At 42.9% G+C, this 25,524-nt stretch overlaps 1 protein-coding gene across 2 annotated transcripts in view; it reads left to right on the forward strand.

Annotated features, from left to right (window-relative positions):
* Positions 1 to 25,524, forward strand: part of MCOLN2 (mucolipin TRP cation channel 2) — a 43,978-nt gene that overhangs the window by 15,057 nt on the left and 3,397 nt on the right. For both annotated transcript variants that reach the window (XM_038414682.2, XM_043520294.1), the window contains exons 4-12: positions 10,079 to 10,232; positions 10,785 to 10,878; positions 10,967 to 11,063; positions 11,507 to 11,606; positions 15,853 to 15,968; positions 17,040 to 17,189; positions 20,293 to 20,394; positions 20,511 to 20,633; positions 24,138 to 24,344. In XM_038414682.2, coding sequence (XP_038270610.1) covers positions 10,079 to 10,232; positions 10,785 to 10,878; positions 10,967 to 11,063; positions 11,507 to 11,606; positions 15,853 to 15,968; positions 17,040 to 17,189; positions 20,293 to 20,394; positions 20,511 to 20,633; positions 24,138 to 24,344 — 1,143 coding nt within the window. The remainder of the gene's footprint in view (positions 1 to 10,078; positions 10,233 to 10,784; positions 10,879 to 10,966; positions 11,064 to 11,506; positions 11,607 to 15,852; positions 15,969 to 17,039; positions 17,190 to 20,292; positions 20,395 to 20,510; positions 20,634 to 24,137; positions 24,345 to 25,524) is intronic.

Below are 25,524 nucleotides of genomic sequence, written 5' to 3' on the forward strand. Positions count from 1 at the left end.
GGAAAGTCGACCATTGGACTCGTGTTGATGGAAGTGTGCAGGGCCATTAATCGCATCCTGCTCCAAAAGACTGTGACTCTGGGCAACATGAGTGACATTGTGGATGGCTTTGCACAAATGGACTTCCCTAACTGTGGAGGGACGATAGATGGTATGCATATTCCAATTCTGGCACCAGACCACCTAGCCACTGAGTATGTTAATCAGAAGGGGTATTGCTCAGTGGTTCTCCAGGTGCTTGTGGATCATTGTGGGCTTTTCAGACATTAATGCAGGTTGGTCTGGAAAGGTGCATGATGCATGCATCTTTCGGAACAGTGGCCTGTTCAGGAAGCTTCCTGGACCAGAAGATCATAGAGGAAGTTGAAATGCCCATTGTGATCCTGGGAGATCCTGCCTACCCCTTAATGCCATGGCTTATGAAGCCATACACGAGGCAACTTGACTGAAGCAAGGAGCGGTTCAACAACAGGCTGAGCAAGTGCAGAATGACTATCGTGTGCAGTTGCCTGTTTAAAGGCCTGCTGGTGCTACCTCTGTGGGAAGCTGGACCTGGCCAATGACAATATTCCAATGCTTATAGCCGTGTGCTGTATGCTCCATAATATTTGTGAAGGGAAGGGTAAAAGCTTCACTCAGGGCTGGACCAGTGAGGCTCAGTACCTGGAGGCTGAGTTTGAACAGCCAGAGACCAGGGCTATTAGAGGGGCGCAGCGTGGGGCCATAAGGATCAGGGATGCCTTCAGGCAGCAATCTGAAGTTGAAAGACACTAATATTTGTTGCTATCCGCTGAAGTGCAGTGCTTGTAGTGCTAGGAGGTGATTGTGATTGGTGCAGACGATGCAATATGAAGGTTTAACATAACCGTCAGTTGCTTTGCAGGGCTCTGCTGGCTTTCAATTAATAGAATAAAGAGTGATTTTAAAGCAACACAATTGCTTTATTAAAAAACAACAGCCAGAGGAGAGAGTCAAACAAAAAAACCACATCAGCACTGAGGGTGATGAGGGGAGGGAAGGGAAGGTCTGAGGAGGAGGAGGGGTCCCAGTATGCTAAAGATTTGTGTATGTTCAGGGATCATATCCAACCTTCTCCTTTTGGAGTACAATGCAGCAGGTACTGTACGTCAGCAGGGCCAAACTGCAGAGAAATGGGTATTGAGTACAGTGGGTACTGAGAATCCACAGTGCTGGACTGACGGGGGAGGAATGGAATGTTGTGGGTACAGACTGGAGCCAGGAGGTTGATAAGAGTGTGTTGGTGGTGTCTGGGGGGAGAATGGGAAAGTTTTTTGCAACAGCAGCTACAGGGGAAGGTGGGTGCGGAGCTGCTTGGTTTGCAGTGCAAATATCACCTGGAGCGTGTCCACTTGGCGCTCCATAACTTAATAGCTACTCTGTAGCTTCATTCTGGTGCGCTGCATTCTCTTTTCGGTCCTTCTTGCTGTCCTGCCACTCTTTCAATTCCTGTTTCTCGGCAGCAGAGTGCATCCTGACATCACGCAGAAAGTCCTCTTCAGTTCTTCTTGGCCGCTTTCTAATTCTGCGCAGCCGTTCAGCTGGCAATAACAAAGAGGGAGACTGTGCTCCCACGGTCAGCTATGTGAAGTTTAAATGCAACACTTTACAGAAGCAATATTGTTTGCAACGCACAGACCACTGATTCAATGACTTAAAACACAGCTAGTACTCACATACCTGTCACTAACTGGCTGACCCCAGGCAAGCACACCTGAGCCACAAGACCCCCAAAATGGTGAATAGCCACAGGGGCAGGGTAAATCTGTATTCCTGGACCATACTGTGTACACTGCACGTGGCTCTTGGGGAGAGCCAACACTGTAGGGGAGGCCTGATGATCATTCCTGTCTCCACATTTTCCACAGAATGTGATCATTATGGAAGATATCTCGCTGCTGAGGGTGAGCAGGGAATCAAGGGAGGGTCTTCTCCAAGACTGCGGCTTCCTCCCTGGCCCATATGTGGCTTGCCTGTGTGCAGCAATGGTTCTTCTCTTCTCCCCCCAGCCCCCATGACCACACAGTGGCGCGGGAAAGTTACCATTAATGGGGCAAGAAACAAAGCAGCTCTGCCTAGGAGCCTGTGGAGGCAGATTGACCAGTATCTCCATGAGAGTTTTGTGGAGATCTCTGAGGCAGCTTCCTGTGAAGTGAGGGAGTCAATCAACAGCCTATTCCATTGCTCAGACTAGGCATGTGGTGGTACGCACATCATACAGACACAAGCCTGCTTTCTACAACCCTCCTGCCCCCAACAACTCACCTCAGCAATTCCCAAAATGAAATCCACTTACCAGGGGCCTCCTCTCCTGTTTGTGCTTAACGAAGATCCGACAACTGTGACTGGTTAGCCTCCTCCGGGGTAGAAAAGAGCTCTTGGCTGCTTGCATCTCTGACCTCTGAGTCATCCTCTGCCTCTGGGTCCCCTTCCCTTCCACATCCTCGTCCGAGATTTCCTCCTCCTGGCTCGGTCTACTCTCAACTGGCACACGAGCCACTGAAGTATCCGCAGTGGTCTTCGCAGTGGAGGTGGGATCACCACTGAGTGTCACGTCCAGCTCTTTGCAGAACCAGCAGCTCGTGAGCACAGCACCAGAGTGGCAGTTTGCCTCCCGCACCTTGTGGTTGGCATTCCGCAGCTCCTTCACTTGGACCCTGCACTGCAGTGTGTCCTGGTCATGGCCCCTTTCTGTCATGATCGTGAAATCTGTCTGTAGGTATCGTAATTCCTACGGCTGGAGTACAGCTGTGACTGGCCCTGTTATTGACTACCTGTATGACCTTTGACATGTCTGTGATGTTGCACGTCATATGATTTTAAGAAAATATGCTAATGAGTGTAAATATAATGTAACTGGAATATGCTTCATGCAAAAAGCCTCTTGTAAGGTATCGTTACAAAGCTTACAATCTATTGAGTGTGTTCATCCTATTCGTATAAATATATAATTCTTGCATCTGAGACTAGAAATATGAAATATAACTCTGAGGTCCTATTGTAATTATGCAAAGTGTGGGCTATTAATGGGGGTTTGGAATCTTGATGGCTCCCATCAACTAGGACAATTGGTTGTAAATGGCTCTATTTACTTGCAAGCCTTCCTGTGAGTCAGGTCAGGAAGAATGAAGGCTTGGGGTCTCCCAGGTCATGTGACCATGTCACCTGGTACTGGAATCCATCTTAAACCTGGTACTTTTCCATTTAGAAGGAGGGCTGGGGACCCAGAGAGACAAGATTCCTACCTTGTGCCTAAACTATATAAGGGGGTGCAACTGAACAAAGGAGCTGCAGTCATGAGAAATCCCCTAGCTACCACCTGAGCTGGAACAAGAATTGTACTGGGGATAGGATTGGGCCCAGACTAGAAAGGAGTCTAGTCTATGAAAGAAGCTTATTGAAACATCTCTGAGGGTGAGATTTTCTGTAATCAATTTCTTAGTTTATTAAGCTTAGACTTGCGTGTTTTTGTATTATTTTGCTTGGTAACTTACTCTGTTTTGTCTGTTTATTACTTGGAACCACTTAAATCCTACTTTTTATATTTAATAAAATCACTTTTGTATATTATTTAACCCAGAGTAAGTAATTAACACCTGGGGAGCAAACAGCTGTGCATATCTCTATCAATGTTATAGAGGGCGGATAATTTGAATATACCCTTTTGATACAGCATGGCCAGAAGGCAGCAGGAGAGTGATATAGGAGAGATATGTAAGTCCCAGGATGAGGAGAAGCCTTATTCCCTGTAGAGGGAAGAAAGGTTTCTATAGATTAATTTAGAGCACCTGAAGCTAGTCACCTGATTAAAAACCCCCTGCTTCAATCAGCCAGTGGAAGGAGTTGGAGCAGAGAGTAGTTTGAAGGTGTTGGAGCAGAGGAGAGTTTGGAGAAGTGCCGTGGCTGGCTAGAAGACCAAGATCCTAGGTAAAGAGACACCCGGCTTGTGCAGAGAGTGGGGCCAGGAAGCCCCACAAGCTGAAGAGCAGGAGAGGGAAGTAGCCCAGAGGAAGGAAGCACTAGTTCAAGTGGTTTACCACTATCCCTAGGGCCCCTGGGTTGGGACCCAGAATAGAGGGCGGGCCCAGGTCCCTCCCTCTCCACTACCCTTCTCTGGGTTACTAGTGGGACAGTAGATACTCTAGTTCAGGGGCAGGAAACTGCACCCTGAAACCCTCCTGCACCCCCAAGAAGAGGAAAGCGAGACCCATCATAATCGTACCGGCAATTTGCCACACATGGTGTCGGGTGGGATCTCCGTGCTGGGGACTTAAACCATGGTTAACCAAAACCATCCCATCCCCCAAGATGGACAACGTGGTCAAGGCTCTAATACAAGCCACTGCGGCTCAGCAGGAGACTACCCGAATCCAAGCAACCGCCCAACAGGAAGCGACTCTGGTGCAGCAGGAGACTAATTGGCTGCTGATGAATCAGGCTGCCCAAGACTGAGCTCTGCTCCAGGAGCTGGCAAACCAGATGAAGGCCCTTATGGAGCGGAACCACAATTGTGACGGAACCCGGACTATATGGGCCAGCCACTGTCTACGGAAAATGACACGGAAGGATGATGTAGAGGCATACCTCCTGGCGTTTGAGAGAACAGTCCTGTGGGAGGCCTGGCCCCGAGATCAGTGGTCTGGTATCCTCGCCCCGTTCCTGTGTGGAGAGGTCCAGAAGGTCTACTATGATGTGGCTGCAGAGACTGCGAAGGATTACCCCCAGCTGAAGGCAGAGATCCTGTCCAGATCCGGAGTAACCATGGCATTGCAAGCCCAGAGGTTTCATGAATGGCAGTATACAGAGGACAAGACACCCCAATTGCAATTGTATGACCTGATCCACCTGACCGGACATGGCTGCGCCTTGAGGCCCTCAGCTCTGAAAAAATGATGGAGCTCCTGGTACTGGACCAGTATATGAGAGGGCTACTACCAGGCCTTCAGGCTTGGGTTTGCCAGAATGACCACTCTACCTATGATGAGTTGGTCTCCCTCATGGAAAGACAGCTGGCAGCCCGTGAACTGTTCCGGACCCCAGGGGGTGAGACACAGCAAACCAGGAAGACAGCCCAAAACCCAAGGCCCCAGATTGTCAAGAACTACAGAAGAACCATACTGGGAGGAAAGACACTGAGGAATGGCCCAAGGCCAAGAAGGGACCTGGGGGTTTGGGAAGAGAGGGCTGGGGCGGCTGACAAAATAGCCCCAGGCAGAGGGCAGCAACCAGGATAAGGAGTCGGTGTTACGAATGTGGGCAATTGGGGCATATAGCAGCCCAATGCCCCAACAGAGAAGAGCCTATGTAGTGCAATCTGGGGGATCCTGGGGAATAATGTGGCCTAATCGGCCTGGTAGGGGTCGCAATGACTTCACATGGGTATACAGGGTCCGTAAAGATGGAATGGTATTGCGACCATAGCATTAATAGATTCCAGGATTGCTGTCACACTGGTCTTGGGGAAGTTGATGGGGCAAGACCAACTAACCTGGGCCAAAACTACAGGGGTAACATGCATTCATAGCACCATAAATTTCTATCCCACAATTCCAGTATGGATTGAGATCCAGGGAAACACTACCAGGGTAATTGCAGGAGTGGTCCCTAGGCTCCCCTACCAGGTCTTAATTGGTAGGGATTTCCCCAGGTTTGAGTACTTACTCCCCCGAGTAGAGCTACGGGAGGGTAGTAACCCCCGGGCTGAGACAGAGGCACCTACAGGTAGCCTCACCTCAATTTTTGCTGAATTTGCTCCAGAGCTATTTTCATCCCCCGAGAAACTCCAAAAGTCTAGGTGGGAAAAGAGGCCAGATAAAAGGCTAGGGACCAGGATTCTAGCAGAGAGCCAGAAAGCCTTCCTTGTTGGTAAGCGAACCTGTTCAGGAGGCCAGGACACAATTCAGGCCAGTGAGGACTCAGAGGCGGTTCCTAGCCCAAGTAGGGGTAACCCAAGGGGCAGAGAAGAAATAGGTCCCATGGAGTTAGGTCAAATCGGTACCGCACGTGAGAATTTTGGGCAGGACCAAGCCAATGACCCGCTATAGGTGAATGCGAGGGAGGAGGTAGTGGAAGTAAATGGCATACTCGTGGAAGGAAAGACCCAAGGCCCAAAGCCGCCTTATGTGATCAAACGTGATCTGTTGTACCGAATAGTGCAAATTCAAGGGGAAGAAGAAGAAGAGCAGCTCTTAGTCCCACGGAAACACACAAGGGCAGTACTAGAGTAAGCTCACAATCATTTATTCGGGGGACATCTAAGAGTAGACAAGACACTTGAGTCCTAAGAAGATTTTATTGGCCAGAAATACGTGCGGAGGTCCAAGGCTATTGTACCTCCTGCCCAGAATGCTAGTTGCATAGCCCCCGACCTCACTTGTGGGCCCCATTAGTACCTTTGCCTATTATTGAAGTCCCTTTCAAAAGGATAGCCATGGACCTAGTGGGCCCGCTGGAAAGATCAGCATGGGGCCTCCGAAATGTGTTAGTCATCCTTGACTACACCACATGGTATCCAGAAGCCATTCCTTTAAGGAAACCCCACATCCAACACAACTGCAAAAGAACTACTTCAGGTTTTTGCCAGAGTGGGCATCCCTAAGGAGATCCTGACTGACCAAGGAACCTCTTTCATGTCAAAATTAATGGAGGACTTGTGTACTCTGCTCCGCATCCATGCCATACAGCCCTCAGTCTATCATCCACAAACAGATGGACAGGTAGAGCGGTTTAACCACACCCTTAAAGGTATGATCCGGAAGGTGGTAGCACAGGACGGAAAAGACTGGGATACCCTTCTACCATACCTAATGTTTGCAATATGGGAAATCCCCTAGGTGTCCACCGGTTTCTCTCCCTTTGAGCTACTATTCGGATGCCACCCACGCGGAATATTAGATATCACCAAGGAGGATAGGGAAGAACAACCCAACCCAGGAAAGAATGTCACTGAACATGTGACACAGATGAGAGAGCGACTAGCTCGAGTAACCTCTGTAATACAAGAACATTTGGAAAAAGCAGAAGAGACCCAGTGGACATATTGTAATCGCTGGGCAAAAGTACGGAAATTTCAGCCAGGAGAACAGGTGATGGTGTTAGTGCCAACAGCGGAAAGCAAACCCCTGGCCAGCTGTCATGGGCCATATGAGATAGTGGAAGCCATTGGGGAAGCGGACTATAAAGTCAGACAACCAGACCGCCAAAGGCCAGAGCAGATCTACCACGTAAACTTACTGAAGCCCTGCTGTGACTGAGAGACGTGCCTGGTCATTCGGAGAGCTCCACCTCAAACGGACGACCCACAGGAGCATGTGAGGATGTCCCCCGAGTTAGCCCCAGAACAATGAACAGAGGTCATTGATATGATTCAATGGAACCAAGATGTGTTCTGTACACAGCCGGGCGTACGACACTGGTCCAACATCATATTGTCACCAGGCCCGGAATAAGGGTGACTATAAGACCGTACCGGATACCGGAAGCTGAAAGAGAGGAAATTAGGACAGAAGTGAAGAAGATGATGATGTTGGAACTTGGGGTTATTGAAGAATCCCACAGCCAGTGGTCCAGCCCTATCCGTCCTAGTACCCAAGCCTGACAGCATCCTGAGGTTTTGCAACAACTTCCGGAAGTTGAATGAAGTATCCCAATTCAATGCCTATCCAATACCACGTGTCGACGAGCTAGTTGATCAGTTAGGCAAGGCCCGATACCTTACCACTCTGGACATGACCAAAGGATATTGGAAAATTCCCCTGGCCAAGAACACCAAAGAGAAGACTGCTCTCTCTACACCTGATGGCCTGTTCCAATACACTGTCCTCCCTTTCGGCCTCCATGGGGCGTCTGCAACATTCCAACGATAAATTGCTGCGACCCCATGCCAGGTATGCTGCCGCCTATTTAGACGATATAGTCCTCCATAGCCCTGACTGGGAAACGCACCTAGGGAAAATAGAAGCGGTACTAGATGCCCTGCGGAAGGCCGGCCTCACTGCCAACCCTCTCAAGTGCGTGATAGGACTAGCTGAGGCCAGATACCTCGGGTATGTAGTAGGGAGAGGCTTGGTAAAACCCTAATGGAAGAAAGTGGAGGCAATACAAGATTGGCTTCGGCCAGTCCGTAAAAAGCAGGTCAGAGCATTTCTTGAGTTAGTAGGGTACTATCAGAGATTCATCCCTCTTTTCGCCACAACAGCAGGGCCATTGATGGACCCGATAAAGGCTCGGGGGCCCAAGATAGTAAAATGGTCTGAAGCAGCAGACGGAGCATTCGCAGATTTAAGGATGGCCCTTTGCTACCATCCAGTACTCATCGCCCCAGACTTCAAGAAAGAATTTGTCCTACAAACAGATGCCTCGGAAGTAGGGCTAGGAGCCGTCCTTTCACAGATGGTAGGGGAGGAGGAACACCCGATCCTGCACCTCAGCCGGAAGCTCCTCCCCAGGGAACAAAAGTACACTGTTGTTGAAAAGGAATGTCTGGCGATTTAAAATGGGCCATAGAAACTCTCTGCTACTACCTACTGGGGCGGCGATTTACCCTGGTGACAGACCACGCCCTGCTCCAGTGGATGCACAGAAACAAGGAAAAGAATGCAAGAGCAACTAGATAGTTCCTATCTCTGCAACCCTTTCATTTCTGAGTACAGTATAGGGCCGGAAGCCAACAGGGCAACGCAGATGGCTTGTCACAAAAGCCTTGCCTTTCGTCCCAAATAGCCCAACCCCATCGTGTTGAGCGGGGAGGGAGGATATGTGATACAGCATGGTCAGAAGGCAGCAGGAGAGTGATATAGGAGAGATATGTAAGTCCCAGGATGAGGAGAAACCTTATTCCCTGTAGAGGGAAGAAAGGTTTCTATAGATTAATTAATTAACACCTGAAGCCAATTAGAGCACCTGAAGCTAGTCACCTGATTAAAAACCCCCTGCTTCAATTAGCCAGCGGAAGGAGTTGGAGCAGAGAGCAGTTTGAAGGTGTTGGAGCAGAGGAGAGTTTGGAGAAGTGCCATGGCTGGCTAGAAGACCAAGATCCTAGGTAAAGAGACACCCGGCTTGTGCAGAGAGAGAGGGCAGGACGCCCCCAAGCTGAAGAGCAGGAGAGTGAAGTAGCCCAGGGGAAGGAAGCAATAGTTCAAGTGGCTTACCACTATCCCTAGTTTCAGAGTAGCAGCCGTGTTAGTCTGTATTCGCAAAAAGAAAAGGAGTACTTGTGGCACCTTAGAGACTAACAAATTTATTAGTCTCTAAGGTGCCACAAGTACTCCTTTTCTTTTCACTATCCCTAGGGCTCCTGGGTTGGGAACCAGATTAGAAGATGGGCCTAGGTCCCTCCCTCTCCACTACCCTTCTCTGGGTTATTAGTGGGACAGTAGATACCCTAGTTCAGGGGCAGGAAACTGCGTTCTGAAACACCCCCCTCCCCCCCGCCACCAAGAAGAGGAAGCGCGGGACCCATCATAATTGTACCGGCAATTTGCCACATCCTGTATAAGCTTTATACAGAGTAAAACGGATTTATTTGGGGTTTGGATCCCATTGGAAACTGGGTATCTGGATGCTGGAGACAGGAACACTTCTTAAGCCTTTTTCAGTTAAGGCTGCAGCTTTTGAGGGACGTGGTTCAGACCTGGGTCTGTGTTGCAGCAGACTGGTGTGTCTGGCTCAACAAGGCAGGGTTCTGAGGGCCCAAGCTGGCAGGGAAAACGGGCTCCGAGGTAGTCTCAGCACATCAGGTGGCAGGCCCAAGGGGGGGCCTCTGTGACTGAACCTGTCACAATGTCCTTGTAGAGTATACTTATATTCACCTGCCTTGTTTAGGCTTGACTAATTTTGATTAATCCTGGAATCAAACTTGTTATGCAAATACAAAGTGTGTCTGAAAAGCTGATACTGTGGACCATTAAATTTGTTAATGGTGGGGGAAAAAAAGCAAATTTGAATGAGTGTGGGCAAAGAAAACATAGTTATGGGCATCAGTAATTTTTTGTGAATAGGCTGATGTGAGGATAATTATGTTAACTGAAGTTAACTAAGTGTGTTTTTATTTTTAAATTAGTACCGCCAATTAAAGACGACATCCCTGGGCACACTTGGTTACGAACAAGATGAAGACGATGTGTCAGGCTTACAGATCTGTAAACAACAGTACAAGAAAGGCACAATGCTTCCTTCCAATGATTCGCTGAACATAGACATTGCCATTGAAACAGGTACAGTACAGCTGTAAATTTAAAAAAAAAAAAAAATGTGTTGCCATGGACATTTTATGTATTGGCAAAGCATCAAGAGTAAGTTAGTATTTTATTTGTGTGGCAATCATACTTTAACCTAGGAAAATTAGCTCACTTCTCCCCTATTTTATTTTTTTTAATATTCACTTAGAAATTACTACTTTGCAGCATAAGCATTGTAGGTCACCATAGTAAGACTCTCCGAAGACTTTTCAGCTGTTGACCTTCTGTATGAGAGAAGCTGCTGATCAGAGGCCAGATATTGAGTGGTGTTGAATGCTGTCAACACCATTCACTTCAATGGGAGCATTTAGCACCTTTCAGTTTTGGGGCCTGCTCCTTCTCATGGTCTCATTAACTTTAGTGGGGCTCTACACAGATACAGGGAGTTGCCCACAATGAGCAGCTAGCGAGATCAGGACCTACGTCTGTGTCCACCAGTATCTAGTTACCTCAGTTTTCTCCCTTACTTTATTTGTAAAATAGTCATTGTGGATGAAACTTGTAAAAATCTTTTTTCCCCCCCCATAGACTGTATTCACCTAGAGCCACAGATGCTAGCCACTAAGAGATCTGGTGATTTGAAGATGATAAATTCATCATTTTTCAACTTCGAATTTTATAGGTAAAGTGAGTTTTGAAGACCCATCCAATTATAATAAAATAATGGAATCTGTTGTATATAATTCACTACCTTTATTTTTACTGTTCAGGCTTATACAGGTTGAAATCTCCTTTCAACTTAAAGGCATTGATCTACAAACAATTCATGCCAGAGAATTGCCTGACTGCTACGCCTTTCAGAATACTGTAAGTGCATTTCACCTGTATACACATGGAAACAAGTGTTCTAGAATCCAGCATATTTCTTATTGGTGTCCTGACAGCAAAATAGAAGAAATTCAGTGTGTACTCTCCATTGCAAAATGATGTGATTGCTTGTGTGTCAATGAGACAGACCTCTTATAACAAGTAACTATTTATTTGCCTCAAATATGGTTCTCCCCTTCAAATTTTTTAAATGTTTTGTTCTTCATAAGAAGTAAAATCATTGATTGCTTTTGCACTTGCATATTGTTTCAGATATATTTTTCCAGGTATATTAATCTACGATAGTTTTATTTATAGATTATCTAGATTAAGTAGTACTAGTGGGTATCAATCTAGACTTTGACTCTGCATTTTTTGATAGGGTTAATTTTGCTAGTTTTGCTTTCATCAAATTATAAATCTTTACCCTTTTGTGTTTGCAGATTACTTTCAACAACAGAGCCCACAGTGGTAAAGTAAAAATTTATTTTGATAGTGATGCTGATATTCAAGAATGCAAAGACTGGCATATATCTGGATCTAGTAAGTATGGTGCATATGTGCTCTGCATGATGAAAATCTGGTGTTTCCAGTAAATCTGTATCATTCTGTTCCACTTCTGAATATATATGGTGACTACAGCCAAATATACAAATGTGAACTGTGGCTATATTCAGAAATAAATGGCTAAAGTGTCAACATTTTTAGAAACAATGGTATGGTAACACCCATTGTTTCATGTTCTCTATGTATATAAATCTCCCCACTGTATTTTCCACTGAATTCATCTGATGAAGTGAGCTGTAGCTCACGAAAGCTTATGCTCAAATAAATTTGTTAGTCTCTAAGGTGCCACAAGTACTCCTTTTCTTTTTGCGGATACAACCTAACATGGCTGCTACTCTGAAACCTGTTTGTGTTTAGTAGATGTAACCCAGTGTGCTGGGAGTTGAGATCTGTCTTCTATTGCTGGCTCTGCCTTTGTCTCACCAAACTTCATATTTTCTGACTGTGTATTACCACTTTTTCATTACTTTTTCTGATCCTGCAAGTGTTGGCACCATGTCCCAATTCGCTTTCCTGTTTCTACTTGTGATATTGGTGTTTGCTCTTATGCCCTCTCCCATGTCAGTTACAAAATGTTAGACCCACTTTTATTTAACACCAGTATAGTGAAAAGAAGCAGCCTAATAACCACAGACCAGATCCTCCCATCTAGCTGAGCTTTAAGTCATTTTTATGTACCCTGTATCCTGAGGGTGATCTGAACAAGTCCACAGCTCTAGGAAATAGAGCCCGTTGCCTGTGACCCCAAGGTGCTGTTCCTTCATATGGGTATCATGGGTGCAGGAACACCGAGGCCAACCCTCTTGCACTCTGAGGAGGTTCGTCTGACAGTGCACTTAAAATCCTTAAGGGACAGGTTTATGCTATTTTTAGAGCTGGATTGTACCATCAGAGTGAGCCTGAAGAACTGTTTCAGAACAGGAGTAAAGAATCATAGGACTGGAAGGGACTTTAAGAGGTCATCTAGTCTAGTCCCCTGCACTCAAGGCGGACTAAGTATTATCTAGACCAACCCTGACAGATGTTGGTCTAACCTGCACTTAATAATCTCCAGTGATGGAGATTCCACAACCTCTCTAGGCAATTTATTCCAGTGCTTAACCACCCTGACAGTTACGAAGTTTTTCCTAATGTACAGTTTAAACCACCCTTGCTGCAATTTAAGCTCATTACTTGTCCTGTCGTCAGAGGTTAAGGAGAACAATTTTTCTCCCTTCGCCTTGTAGCGATCTTTTGCGTACTTGAAAACTGTTATCCTGTTCCCACTCAGTCGTCTCTTCTCCAGACTAAACACATCCAGTTTTTCAATCTTTCATCATGGATCATGTTTTCTAGGCTTTTAATAATTTTTATTGCTCTTATCTGGACTTTTTCCAATTTGGCCAAAATAATTTCAGGAAAGATATGAACTTTAATCCTATCCTCCAAAGCGCTTGCAATCCTTCCCAGCCTGGTATTATCTGCAAACTTTATAAGTGTACTCTCTATGCCATTGTCTAAATCGTTGATGAAGATTATTGAAAAGAACTGGACCCAGAACTGATCCCTGCAGGACCCCACTCGATATGCTCTTCTAACTTGACTGTGAACCACTGATACTCTCTGGGAACGTTTTCCAACCAGTTATGCACCCACCTTTATAGTAGCTCCATCTAGATTGTATTTCCCTAGGTTGTTTATAAGAGGATCATGCGAGACAGTATCAAAAGTCTTACTAAAGTCCAGCTATACCACATTTACCACTTCCCTCCTATCCACAGGGCTTGTTACCCTGTCAAAGAAAGCTATTAGATTCGTTTGACGCTATTTGTTCTTGACAAATCCACCATGCTGACTGTTACTTATCAGAACTGTTTAGAAATAGGTTTCAGAGTAGCAGCCGTGTTAGTCTGTATTCGCAAAAAAGAAAAGGAGTACTTGTGGCACCTTAGAGACTAACAAATTTATTTGAGCATAAGCTTTCGTGAGCTACAGCTCACTTCATCGGATGCTCATGAAAGCTTATGCTCAAATAAATTTGTTAGTCTCTAAGGTGCCACAAGAACTCCTTTTCTTTTTTGTTTAGAAATACTGTCTTTACTTGACATTTAAATAAGCATGTGATTCTGTCTGAGATATTTCTAAGGCCTAGGTCGATGGACTTGGGATATTGTATAAGATTTTTATTCCATCAGTTATTTTCATTATTTCACTACTTCAGACGAGTGGTTGGGGCATGCAGGTTAACCATTCTGAATCTACACGTATGTCCTGCTGTGTCCACATGATGCAATAAGCAATTGGCCCTGCTTGCTGGTGTAGTGATCTTGAGACACATGCAGACGCATTGTATAAAAGTGGTTATGCCATGGTCTGTTGCTTCTCTGAGAATAACAGACGTGTTGGTGACTGCTTACTCATTTTAACCAGCATGTCCTGTCACTGGGTTCAGGAGGTCTTGTACGTAGCAACATACATATTTTCAAAGTCAGTAAATATTAGTGTGTCTTTAGATCCCAAGATCTTGAAAGTCTGTGTTTTTGTTTCATACTTTTCTGAAGCTCATCAACTTCCTATCTGGAGGGATGAAAATTTTTTAGAGGAGAAAGGCACAGATGTTTGCTAATATCTAGTGGATACTGAGACTTGCAACTTGTGTGCTTTTATTATAATGTCTAAGCAAATCATTGCTTCTTCTAATGAAGAAACAGATGCGCTTAACTCCCTTCTATAAAAGTATCAAGATGGCATAAATATCCCTTGCTATAACCTACCTAGTGATGGATTTAACAAGACTCTGCCTGCAAGGGAAATTTTAACTTTTTAAAATACGTTTTGACCCTTCTGTTGCTCTGAATGAGCTTAATACATTAAATTGAAATTCTAGCCTGGTCTTTTAACCAATAATAAATACCTAAACTCAAACACCTATGACGCCTTTTCTTCCTGTACTTCAAAATAATTCCTCTTTAACTAGTTGAAGCCTGTTATGTTTTTAAAGACTTTTATCAGAAGCAGTAAGTGTTCCCTGCTTGTTCTTTTGATGATCCTTACAAATAAAGAATGGCATCCACTTTATATTTCTATCGTTAAGCCTTTGTCTGATCACTTTAGAAAGTGACAATAGTACTGAAGGTTCCATTTCAGAGCAAGATTCAGTATGACAGAATAATATAAACCTGTTTCTTAACCATTATGAATGTGGCCATCACAATTAAAATATAGGGCTGTGGTATAGTTGATCAAACTTTGCGGAGCCTTACATGAGATCCTGGTTAAGGAACAATGTGTTGTGTTCTCCTCCTAGCCAAATCTTTGTTATATTTGTGTACTGTTATATTGGAACCCAAATAATTTGGGGCGTGTGTGATCACTTCTTACAGTGGTGTCTCAGTTGGCCACTTTTTGTACTGTATGCATATTAAGTAGTTGATCAGAGAACACTGAGTTAAAATACTCCTGCATTATAAATGGTTGACTTGTTTTGCTCTGAACTAATTTTTTTTTTTTAACAAAAGCTTTTTAAGACCCTGGATCTACCAGAATACATAGTTTTTTACAAAATCTATATTTAATTCTATATTTGTGTACAGAAATTGAAAATCGATCCCTCCTTTGCTTACCTGTAAAGAACTAAGTTCAGAGAGCTGCATATCCCCTTGGATAAGATATAGGTTGTCACTTACTCCTCGTGCTGTGCATGGAATACTGTTCCCTTACCACTAACTGCTACAGCAGCTCTCAGTTGCAACTGGTGAAATGGAGGCTTCTAATTACAGGTTTTCATTGGTGAAAAGCTTTTTGGTAAACAGTGTCAATGGGCCAAATTCTGCCCTTGCTTTTGCAACTTCAATGAAGTCAATAAGATAGCGAGATTACTCTTGGTGTGTGAGCAGAATTTGGCCTATACATGAATGATTAATTTCAAATAGTTTTAAAAAGAAAAAATTCATTTCACTTTCGGGGCACAGTCCTGCAAACCCTTGGCATGTAATACCCCAGTGGTTTGAATTACAGATCTACATGCAGGAGGATTCTTGTGTACTCCATATGTATGTATTATATTCTATATATCTTATTTCCGTAGTGAGATGACAGTGTACCAAGTGTTGCAAAATTTGTCATAATAAACTTTCAGGGAGATTTTATTATATAGTTAGTTTTCAAATGTTTATGAAAAGAATTCTGTGCCAGAAGAAATATGTAAAGATCTAACTGTTTCCTATTGTACTTTTTTTTATAGTAGTTCAGAAAAACACTCAATATCTTTTGGTTTTTGATGGATTTGTCATCGTAAGTTGCTTTGCTTCCCTTATACTCTGCACACGATCCATTGTTCTTGCTCTGAAATTGCAAAAAGTAAGTATAACATTGTCTGCCTTTTCTCTCTGCTTATGTTTCCATTCGCTTTCCATAGTTTAGTTCCACTAAGTGGTGCTGTGTTTTGGATTATCAAGTAGTGAATCTGTTCTAGGAAAATATCTCTGCAAGAGTGTATTGCATCTGTATTATATCCAACGTGATATTTAGGAAGGAGCCTTAGTTTATTGTATGCTTGTATAGTACACGATGAAGTCTCAGTCCTGATTGGAGTATCTGCATGATACTCTAATACAAATATGTTCATTTCAGATTCATAGGTTGAAATTCTGGCTCCATTAAAGTCAATGTAGTTTTGCCATTGACTTCATTTGTGCCAGATTTCACCCCAAATCTTCAAGTCCTTGTTTGTTTGAAGTTGCGCAAACCATACACCTCAAAATCCAAATATTACTAGTTTTTTTCCCTATAAGGCTGAAAAAGACAGATATTTAAATGTTCACTGGGTAAATTCCTGAGTGCAAAGGGCCTCATGCTTTTTGTGTCATATTGTTGCCCCACCCTCCCCTGATGCACATATGAGACACACTGATCTGTTTCGTACCTCGGAATCTGTTCCTAAATGTGCTCACAAGGGAGGGGAGAAGAGAGCACAGGATACATGATATCCAGTTATCTTAATCAGCATACTATCTTTTTGTAACCATGAAAAAGATAATGGGACATAGTTCAGCAAAGGGGGACTTTGTCAGACTTTGAGGGATTGAGAGAGCAGTGCTGTCCCATCAGTAGGGGACAGGAGAGAGTCTGTGGATTGGCATGCAGGATGCAGAAAGTGAAGTTGGTGGTAATGAAGTAATGATAGCAGTCACCCTTTACAGAGCTGTATATGAATGTGCCATAATTATTTTCTGTTGATATTGCTAATGCTGCCCACACATTATTTCTACAGTATTTGCTAGGGCATATTCTTCCAACAGACCCCACTTAAGTACTCTACTTGAGCAGTACTCAAGAACTGCAGCACCTGTATGAGATTCTTTTTTTTTTTTTTTTTTTTTTCTGGAGAAAAGTAGGTTCTGTAACCAAATCTCTAAATGTTTACTACAGAGATTTGTGAATTTCTTCCTGGAAAAGTACAAACGTCATGTCTGTCATGCTGATCGTCTGGAGTTTATAAATGGATGGTATGTCCTGGTGATTATCAGTGATGTGATGACAATCATTGGATCTATAATGAAAATGGAAATAAAAGCCAAGGTGAGAGTTAACACATCTTAATATTTTCTTCACTGTATTTAAGCATGGTTTTAATTAGACTAATGCAAGGAAAACCAAAGTTGTGACCAATTAACTGTTTTGCCACAGTGATTTGGTTTAGTCTCTCTTCTTTTAGTAGTATATTCCCCTCTGCCTGTACCTGTTTTTTGTTGTCTGTTATCATTGGAATATGAGTTTTCTCTCTGACTAAACTGAGTTGGTGCCACTGACTGAGTCCTGAGGGCCTTCTGCCCCTTCAGACTTGGAACTCACGTTTTTCCTCTTGAGTACCAAACCACTCTTCTTATGGCCATAATTGTGGTGCTCATAGCAGCATCCTTTGAGTCAAATGCCACTGGCAGGAAGACACCTACTGCATGTTATGGTTAGGGCCCTACGAAATTCACGGTCCATTCTGGTCTTTTTCATGGTCATAGGATTTTAAAAATAGTCAATTTCACAGTGTTAGATGTTTACATCTGAAATTTCACACTGTTGTAACCGTGCGGGCCCTAAAAGGGAGTCGTGGGAGGTTATGGGATTGCCACCCATACTTCTGCGCTGCTTTCAGAGCTGGATTCCTAGCCAACAAGCACAGAGCTTCTTGAAGCTGGAGGAGGTTCCTGGAGGTGGTCTGGCCCCTGCAGGGGAAGAGGAAGTCCTGTCCCTCCCCAGCCCAGCCAGGGCTAGCAGCTGCCGCCCAGCACACGGTAAAAGCCCCCTTCTCCTACAATAGCTAGATTTCATTGGGGAGATCAGATTTCATGGTTTGTGACCCATTTTTCGTGACCGTGAATTTGGTAGGGCGCTATTTATGTTGAGTGGCCATCAAAGGCATAACCCCACACACAAGTGCACAATACTGAGACTGAGCACTTCTTTCAATAAATTTTCTTCTGCAGTCACTATTTCTGTAAAACAGTTTTCAAATTAAAACAAAACCCATGGAATTTTTCTTACATTTACATCCTCAGTGTTAACAGGAAACAACATACATCTTTTATGGTGAATACAATATAGGTCATACTCTTCTAAAAGGACATCCCTATATAATTTTAAGGAAAGCGAATTTACAAAACTTGTATGTATTGCATCTGTAAAACTACATTGAAAAATGCAGAAACTATAATATTTCTAAATGGGGTGTGTGTGTGTATGCTATATATAAGTACACAAAAAGAATCTATCATTAAGTTTGAGTCATGGCCAGACAAAACTTGCCATATAACCTAGGATGGCAATGCAGAACACCCCTAAGTGCAAGATGCAGCAAATTAGGCCATGTAATGTTAAGTACCAAACGGGCACAACAGACCTTGCTACCAAAGCTGAAGGAGTGAGCTTTATGAATGCAGGAGTGGGGGGGAAACGGCAGTCACTTGTGTTCTTTTAAAAATGCTTAATCCAACCAAGATGCTGTAGTAGCCGTAGAATAGAGTCTAGTCAGTAATCTCGCCTTAATTCCGCGTGTGTATGTGGAATTTGTTCACGTAGATAAGAGAGACGCTTTAAAGCTGCAGTTCAGCAACAGCCTTCAGATAGGGAGGGAGGAAGAGGAAAAAATGGAGAGACCTGGCTCTGCTCCGGGAGAGTCCTAAGGTGAGGCTTGAGGGAAACAGGAAGGGTAAACATGTGGGTAGAGGATATTCTCAAAAGAGTGGAACTGCTTTTTCAGGGAGAGGGATTGTTCAGCATCTCTCATTTGGGGTGAGAGAAATGTTGCTCTTTGAGCAGAGAGTGGGGCTCCAGTAGCATTCACCCAAAAGATCCCAGGATCTCTTGAAAAGAACTGACCCTAATCTGCCTCTCCATAAAATTCTTGTTACAGTAGAATCTGGAAATTCATTCCATCTCATTTACTTGGCTTCTGTTCCTGAAACTGCTGCTGTAAATAGCACTTTCTTTTTTTTCAGTCACATCTACCAGTCCAGATCATGGCCTGCATGTGGTAGGCACAGTACACACACTACGCACATAATGAAAAGGTGGTTCCTGCCCCAGAGGGCTTAGCTAATGAATGCTGCCCATACTTTCCTTTAAAAACTGATGGTAACACACTGCCTAAATTGTGCTCTGAAGAAGAAAATCAAGAAACATTCAACAAACACGAGTCTCCTCTAAACTGTCCCCAGACAGCAGCTTGTGGTAATGGGAACATCTGGGCTGTAATCCACTTTCTTAATGGACTGTCAAATCTACAAGTAAAGCAGTGTTTGTCGCCACACTCTGATCAATCTGACTCGGTTACAATAAATATGGTTTTATGTTCCCAGCAGCTTTTTTTCCCCACAACTCAACCATATTTTGATAAAATTTGTGTAATCACATGTACTGATATGTGTGTCTCAGGGCATTCTGGGAAAACGTGGGCCAGTGGATCATGCTTCCCAAACTCTCGAATGTCTTACTGCACAGGTAGCTGGGAGGAATAAGCATTGGCCAAATCAATTACACAGGCACAGTAAGGCAAGTACAGCAGAATAAGTTTTACAAACTTGCTACCATCATGTGTCAGCCTTGGCGTGAAGAAAGGGCAATGAGCTACTAGTTGTTGTGATAATAAACACTATTAACCAAGTGTGTGGGCAGAAAGCCCGTGAGAGTTGACCATGCCAGAAGCTGGTAACAAATTCTGTTTAAAGTTGTAGTGTAGACAGGGCCTTAGTCACAGAGTCTCCCTGTTATTAATTGTGAACTAGTGCTTTAAGTAGTGAATGAAAATTAGTTTGCCATATGATTAAAAATAGGAAACAATTAACTTCCTTGAGAACTTAATTTCAAAACGGTCTGTTATAACCAAAGTGAATTCCACACAGTGCTTGCAGGCTTCATGCAAATTTCTTTATATCATTGTGCACCTTTTGCCCATCTCCACAATACCACTGCTTCTCTGTATAAGGCACCTCTCCTGAGCAACCGTATTGACTTGGTCTTATGTGGCTATCACCATTCGGCATTAGAATTCAACTGAAGGCACTGAAATTTTAAAATCTGACCTAAAAAATTTCCATGTATCATTCTTTATCTTCATAGTCATAAACTGTGATACCTATCAACAGGTGTTACTTCACTCACCTGCTTTTTTTTTTTTTGCATTCCTCAGAACCTCACAAGTTATGATGTTTGCAGCATCTTACTTGGAACATCGACTTTGTTTGTTTGGGTTGGAGTTATCCGATACTTAGGATATTTCCAGACATACAATGTAAGCCTAGAATCAAATATTCAATAGTTTCAACTTATTTTTGTTCTGTTGTTTTTATTCTAATTTCTTTAATGTGTGTATTGTCCTCTTTCTCCTTCTCCCCCAACCCTTTGCAGGTGCTCATTTTAACAATGCAAGCATCATTGCCCAAAGTTCTAAGATTTTGTTGTTGTGCTGGGATGATATATCTTGGCTATACATTCTGTGGCTGGATTGTATTAGGGCCGTATCATGAAAAGGTATGTAAGCTCTTCTAAATGTGCATATATAATCATTCCATACTCAGAGTAAGTGCTATCATTTGGGGGAAGATATTCCTGCTTCTTAAGTTTAAAACGTAACTCAGCCTTTGTTATGAAGCCATAACAACAGCTTTAAGTTTGATATGTTAAACTCTCACTGCCTTTCCAAGCACTACACTGAGGATTTTCAGAAATTCCCCCACTGTTGTTCTAGTGCTGGTGTGGCTTCAGCACTACTATCAATGGTGAGCGCTCTAACATAGTCTGAGCACTGATACTTTTGATCCCCGTGTTGCCTCAGCAGGATTTTGTATTGCTCATAGCTTTTGCCAAACCTTCCCTTCTGGATGAAACTTGATCTTGATCAAAGTTGATCTTGGCCCAAATGTAGGGTGAACTGGAAAGTTTTTAATCAAAATCACTTGTGTTTTTTTTCTTTTTCAATGGAGATGCAAAATATTACGTATACTTCTTTTTTCCCTGTATTCCAAACCAAACCTTTGTGCCTGCATAATTCAAAAATGTAGGAAGCTAAAGGCTTTAGCGTGTTTTATAAAGCTCTTCGCCCAGGAAAGAACAACAGTTCAAGTTTAGAGAAGAGAGACTGGTGTTATGAACATTTAGAATTTGCATATTTACTAATGCTCATTAGTAATAAGAAATGTGTATACTGGTTTTCATTCTTGACTGGAGTATGTGCAATGTGATGAAATTAGTGCAACAACACAAACATTTAACTTTGATTTCTCAAACATAAAAAAGTTTGCTCTTAATGCATTTTAATTGATGACCGAATACTTCTTAAAAGCTTTTAGAATTTCCTGCAGAAATCCCATAATACCCTATACATCCCTCAGATTATATTCTGGGGACCTGTCCCTTTTAGCTGACATGTTGTAAATATCACATTTACACTAAATGGCAAGTAGCAAACATCTAATGATTTGAGTAAGTGAAAGAATAGTCCATGAGATGTTTGACTATGTTGTCAAAACTTTGTATTGTGTGATTTTTCTTGTCATCAAATGTTATGGCTCAGCTCATTTTGTTTAAGGCTCTAGCAACTTGCCCCAAATTTCACTAGATGGCAGTATTGTACTGTATAGAACAGCCTATTATAGGCACTTGCTTTACGGTGTGTTTTTGTGGCAGCTGACTGGCTGCATGCTCAGTCTGCTGTACAGAATTGAAAGGAGGATGCTCCCATTCTGTTCTGAATGCTCCAAACTGCAGCCCAAAGTAGGAATGACTTGATTCTCATACATACTAACTAACCAAGAGGGCCACTGCAAGCTTTGTGCTCAAAATCATTTAATGCTGTCTAGTGGTTGTACTAGTTTCATGTCCCACCAACTTGACACTCCCAGAAGTAGTACTCCCTGCTTGTCAGTTAAATTTGCTGTCTCCTGAAGTGTAGTGCAAAGGTAGGATATGCAGGCAAGCAATTTCATGTGAAGCAGTGAGTAGGAGAAGATTGGTAAGTAGTAAAGAAGTAAGAGAAACAGGACAGTCCTCCCATTAGTCGTATTGAATTGGCTACCGTCCACTACGTCAACTACAGACCTTGCCGCTTGGAATTGGGTGGGGAAAAGTACTCTACAGATTCCCTCTTAATTTTTTCATGAAGAGTTTCAAAATCCCAAGGGTTAACCTTCTATTTCTACCCAGCCTCTCTCAGGCCTCATGTAGTAGAGAATCTCTGTTCAGCAGAGAAGAGCTGGATTCTTCCCTTTCCATGTGACAACTACAAGGAGTGACCATTAGCAAGGTGAAGCCTTCCTAGCTGTTTCTTTTGCTAAATGATTCGTTGAGCAGCCCTGCCAGCTCAGAAGCAAGAGAGCTGAACATGGATCTCTAGATGGCAGTGTATTGGACCACTTGTGTTCTAAAATCACCCTTTCCTATTAGCCCTTGCAGCAAATTTGTCTTACTCCTTCCCCACACTTCATAGAATACATAATCCTAGAAATGTAGGACTGGAAGAGACCTCAAGAGGTCATCTAGTCTTCCTCCTGCCCACACTGCACTAAGGCAGGATCAGATATACATAGATCGTTCCTGGCACATGTTTGTCTAACCTGTTCTTAAAAACCTCCAGTGACCGGGATTCCACCACCTCCCTAGATAACTTGTTCAAGTGCTTAACTATCCTTCATAGTTAGAAAGATTCTCCTAATATCCAACCTAAATATCCCCTGCTGCAAACTAACCAGATTATTTCTTGTCTTACCTTCAGTGGACCTGGGGAACAATTGCTCACTGTATAACAACGTTTTACATATTGAAGACCGTTACGTCCCCTTTAGCCTTCTTTTCTCTATGCTAAACATGCCCAATTTTTTCCACCATTCCTCATAGGTCATTTAATGGAAATTGCCCATATATAGCATTTGATCTTCTCTGAAGACATGTTTGACATGGCATCAGCCAGCTACTCTAAATGCCTGACATAAATGCGGTTTACTTTGGGTTTTTGGACTATCCAGCATTCTTTTTGGACCCAGAAAATGTGAAACTATGGGTGGTTTTGATAGTAGGTAGAGTTGGTTAAGGCAAAATAGGAGATTGCCTAGTGGAGCTTGATATAAGGCCTGAACCTGCTCTCACTGTCTTTAGCTATTACTGTGAAGGGCCGTTAGCACCCAACCCACTGAACAAAATCTTTACCGTTTGCCATAACTCTTTTTCTTGCTGCTATACAGGGATTTAGAAAACCTTTGATTAATGAAACCTAAATATGGGTTCAATATTTCAAAATATGGTACCTGATCATTTTCAAGATAACCCCCAACCCCTTCACCAAATAATGGAATGAGAAAATATAGCTGGAGGATATTCTTTCAAATATCAGTATTTTTGTTAAAGAGAAGTATGGTCTCTAATTTCGCAACAGAAAGGCTAGAGGAACTGTAGTGGCTCCACTTGTCCTATTTCTCCCAAGTGCAGAAAAAATGAAACCGATCTTTACCAATATGCTGCTGGAAGGGGATTTTAAAATATTTTATTGAAAGAATAATAAGAGACTGGGGGATCAGAAGACCTGGATTCTGTTCCCAGGTCTGTCACAGACTCATTGTGTGACCTAGGTCACTTAATCTCTCTCTGCCTTAATTTTCTTATCTCTAAATTGGGCATACTTTCCCACATGCATAATGTAATTTGAGACCCTTTTAATGAAAGCGTTAAACATTAGTGGTGGTTGGTTGTTAGATGCTTTTACCCCTTGGCACCTTTCCTATAACTGATGCCAATGCAAAACACTCAGGTGTAGATGAAAAAGGAATTCTCTGCCTCCCAAGCCAAATGATCATGCCAGTCTTAAATGTATGAAATACACAAAAGAGAGAGATTTTTTTGGGGATGTGGGGGCAGGAGAGTAGTGGCTGTGGGTAAAAAAAATTTGTGGGAAAACTGTTAATGAAAATGTCTGTCTTTATTTCCTTTAACCTGACTGTATGTGGTGTTCGGGTTCTAATGTTAATCTCTTTCAATATTGTCTAGTTTGAAGATCTGAACACAGTTGCTGAATGTCTATTTTCTTTGGTCAATGGTGATGACATGTTTGCAACATTTGCTCAAATCCAGCAGAAGAGCACCTTGGTGTGGCTGTTCAGTCGATTATATCTGTATTCCTTCATTAGCCTATTTATATACATGATTCTCAGCCTTTTTATTGCACTCATTACAGACTCTTATGACACCATAAAGGTAAATCATTTTGTCTTTAGTGGTATTTTTATTCTAATCAATTATTTAGCATTTCATGTTAGTTTAAACCATAAAGCTGGACAAATGGATGCTCTCTTCAGATGTTGACTGGTTATGATGTATGGTAAAGATATTCAAAGCTTTTAGCTTAAGATCTGGTGTAAAAAAAAAAAAAAAAAAAAAAAATAGAAGAGAATTTCCGTTAAGTGATTTCCATCCAGGCATTAGTTTGGAAAACTTACCCAAGGTATCCTCCCTCCCCCTCAGTTTCCCACAATCTGTTCTACTGGCTGTATTACATTTGGGTCAAAATAGTGACTTGAGTGGGAAGCAGGGAGGTATATTGCGCTTAAAATCATTGAATGCAGTTGCTTACAGCTAGAGAATTCTTTCATGGAGTGCAAGAGTGTTCTTGCAGTATCAAAAAGTCTTGCTGAGGCCAGGAGAGAGTGATGTTTGAAAGATGTCTGTTAACATCGCTGGGGAGAAGGAGGCAAGGGGGTAACCGGTTCAGTTAAAATTGCTTAGGAGTACAGATTTGAATACCTCTGCTCCCTGTGCTTCACAGAAATTACTGGCTCAATAATTAGTAGAGTGCATGGTATGAAAGAGACCCACTGAGTCTAGAACTAATGAACTGCTCTCTGGAACCACTCTATCCAGTTCCGGTGAAAGATGGAGTGGAATTAAAAACATCCCCTTCTCTAGATTTCTTCCCTGCATTCTTGCCCTCCATCAGTATTTTCTTTACATTTCTAGTCACTTGTATTTCTATATACTTAAGTCCTGGTGATTAGAGTGACCAGTGAGGCTGCATTCAGTAACTGGCCTTTGGCTGTTGTCTTTTTTTTGTTTAAGTTCTCATGGAAATACATGTGCAGCATAGTGGTAAATTGTTAGTGGCAGTATGTGGACCACAACTACCCAGCTGACCAAGGACTCTGTATAGGATTGCAATAATTTTGTTGATATTCAAAATGAGATGGGATCACTTCTCTCTCTCCCCTTGCCTTATCATCTCATGTGGATCCAATGGTTTAATGGAGAAGTCGCTCAGTATTCCAAGACCAGAAGGGACCATTGTGATCATCTAGTCTGACCTCCTGTATAACAAAGGCCATAGAACTTTCCCAAAACTTCCCAGAGAAGAATAGGTTGATTTATCTGTTTTATATAGCAC

The sequence above is a fragment of the Dermochelys coriacea genome, chromosome 8, assembly GCF_009764565.3.
Source record: "Dermochelys coriacea isolate rDerCor1 chromosome 8, rDerCor1.pri.v4, whole genome shotgun sequence".
Taxonomy (NCBI): Eukaryota; Metazoa; Chordata; order Testudines; family Dermochelyidae; genus Dermochelys; species Dermochelys coriacea.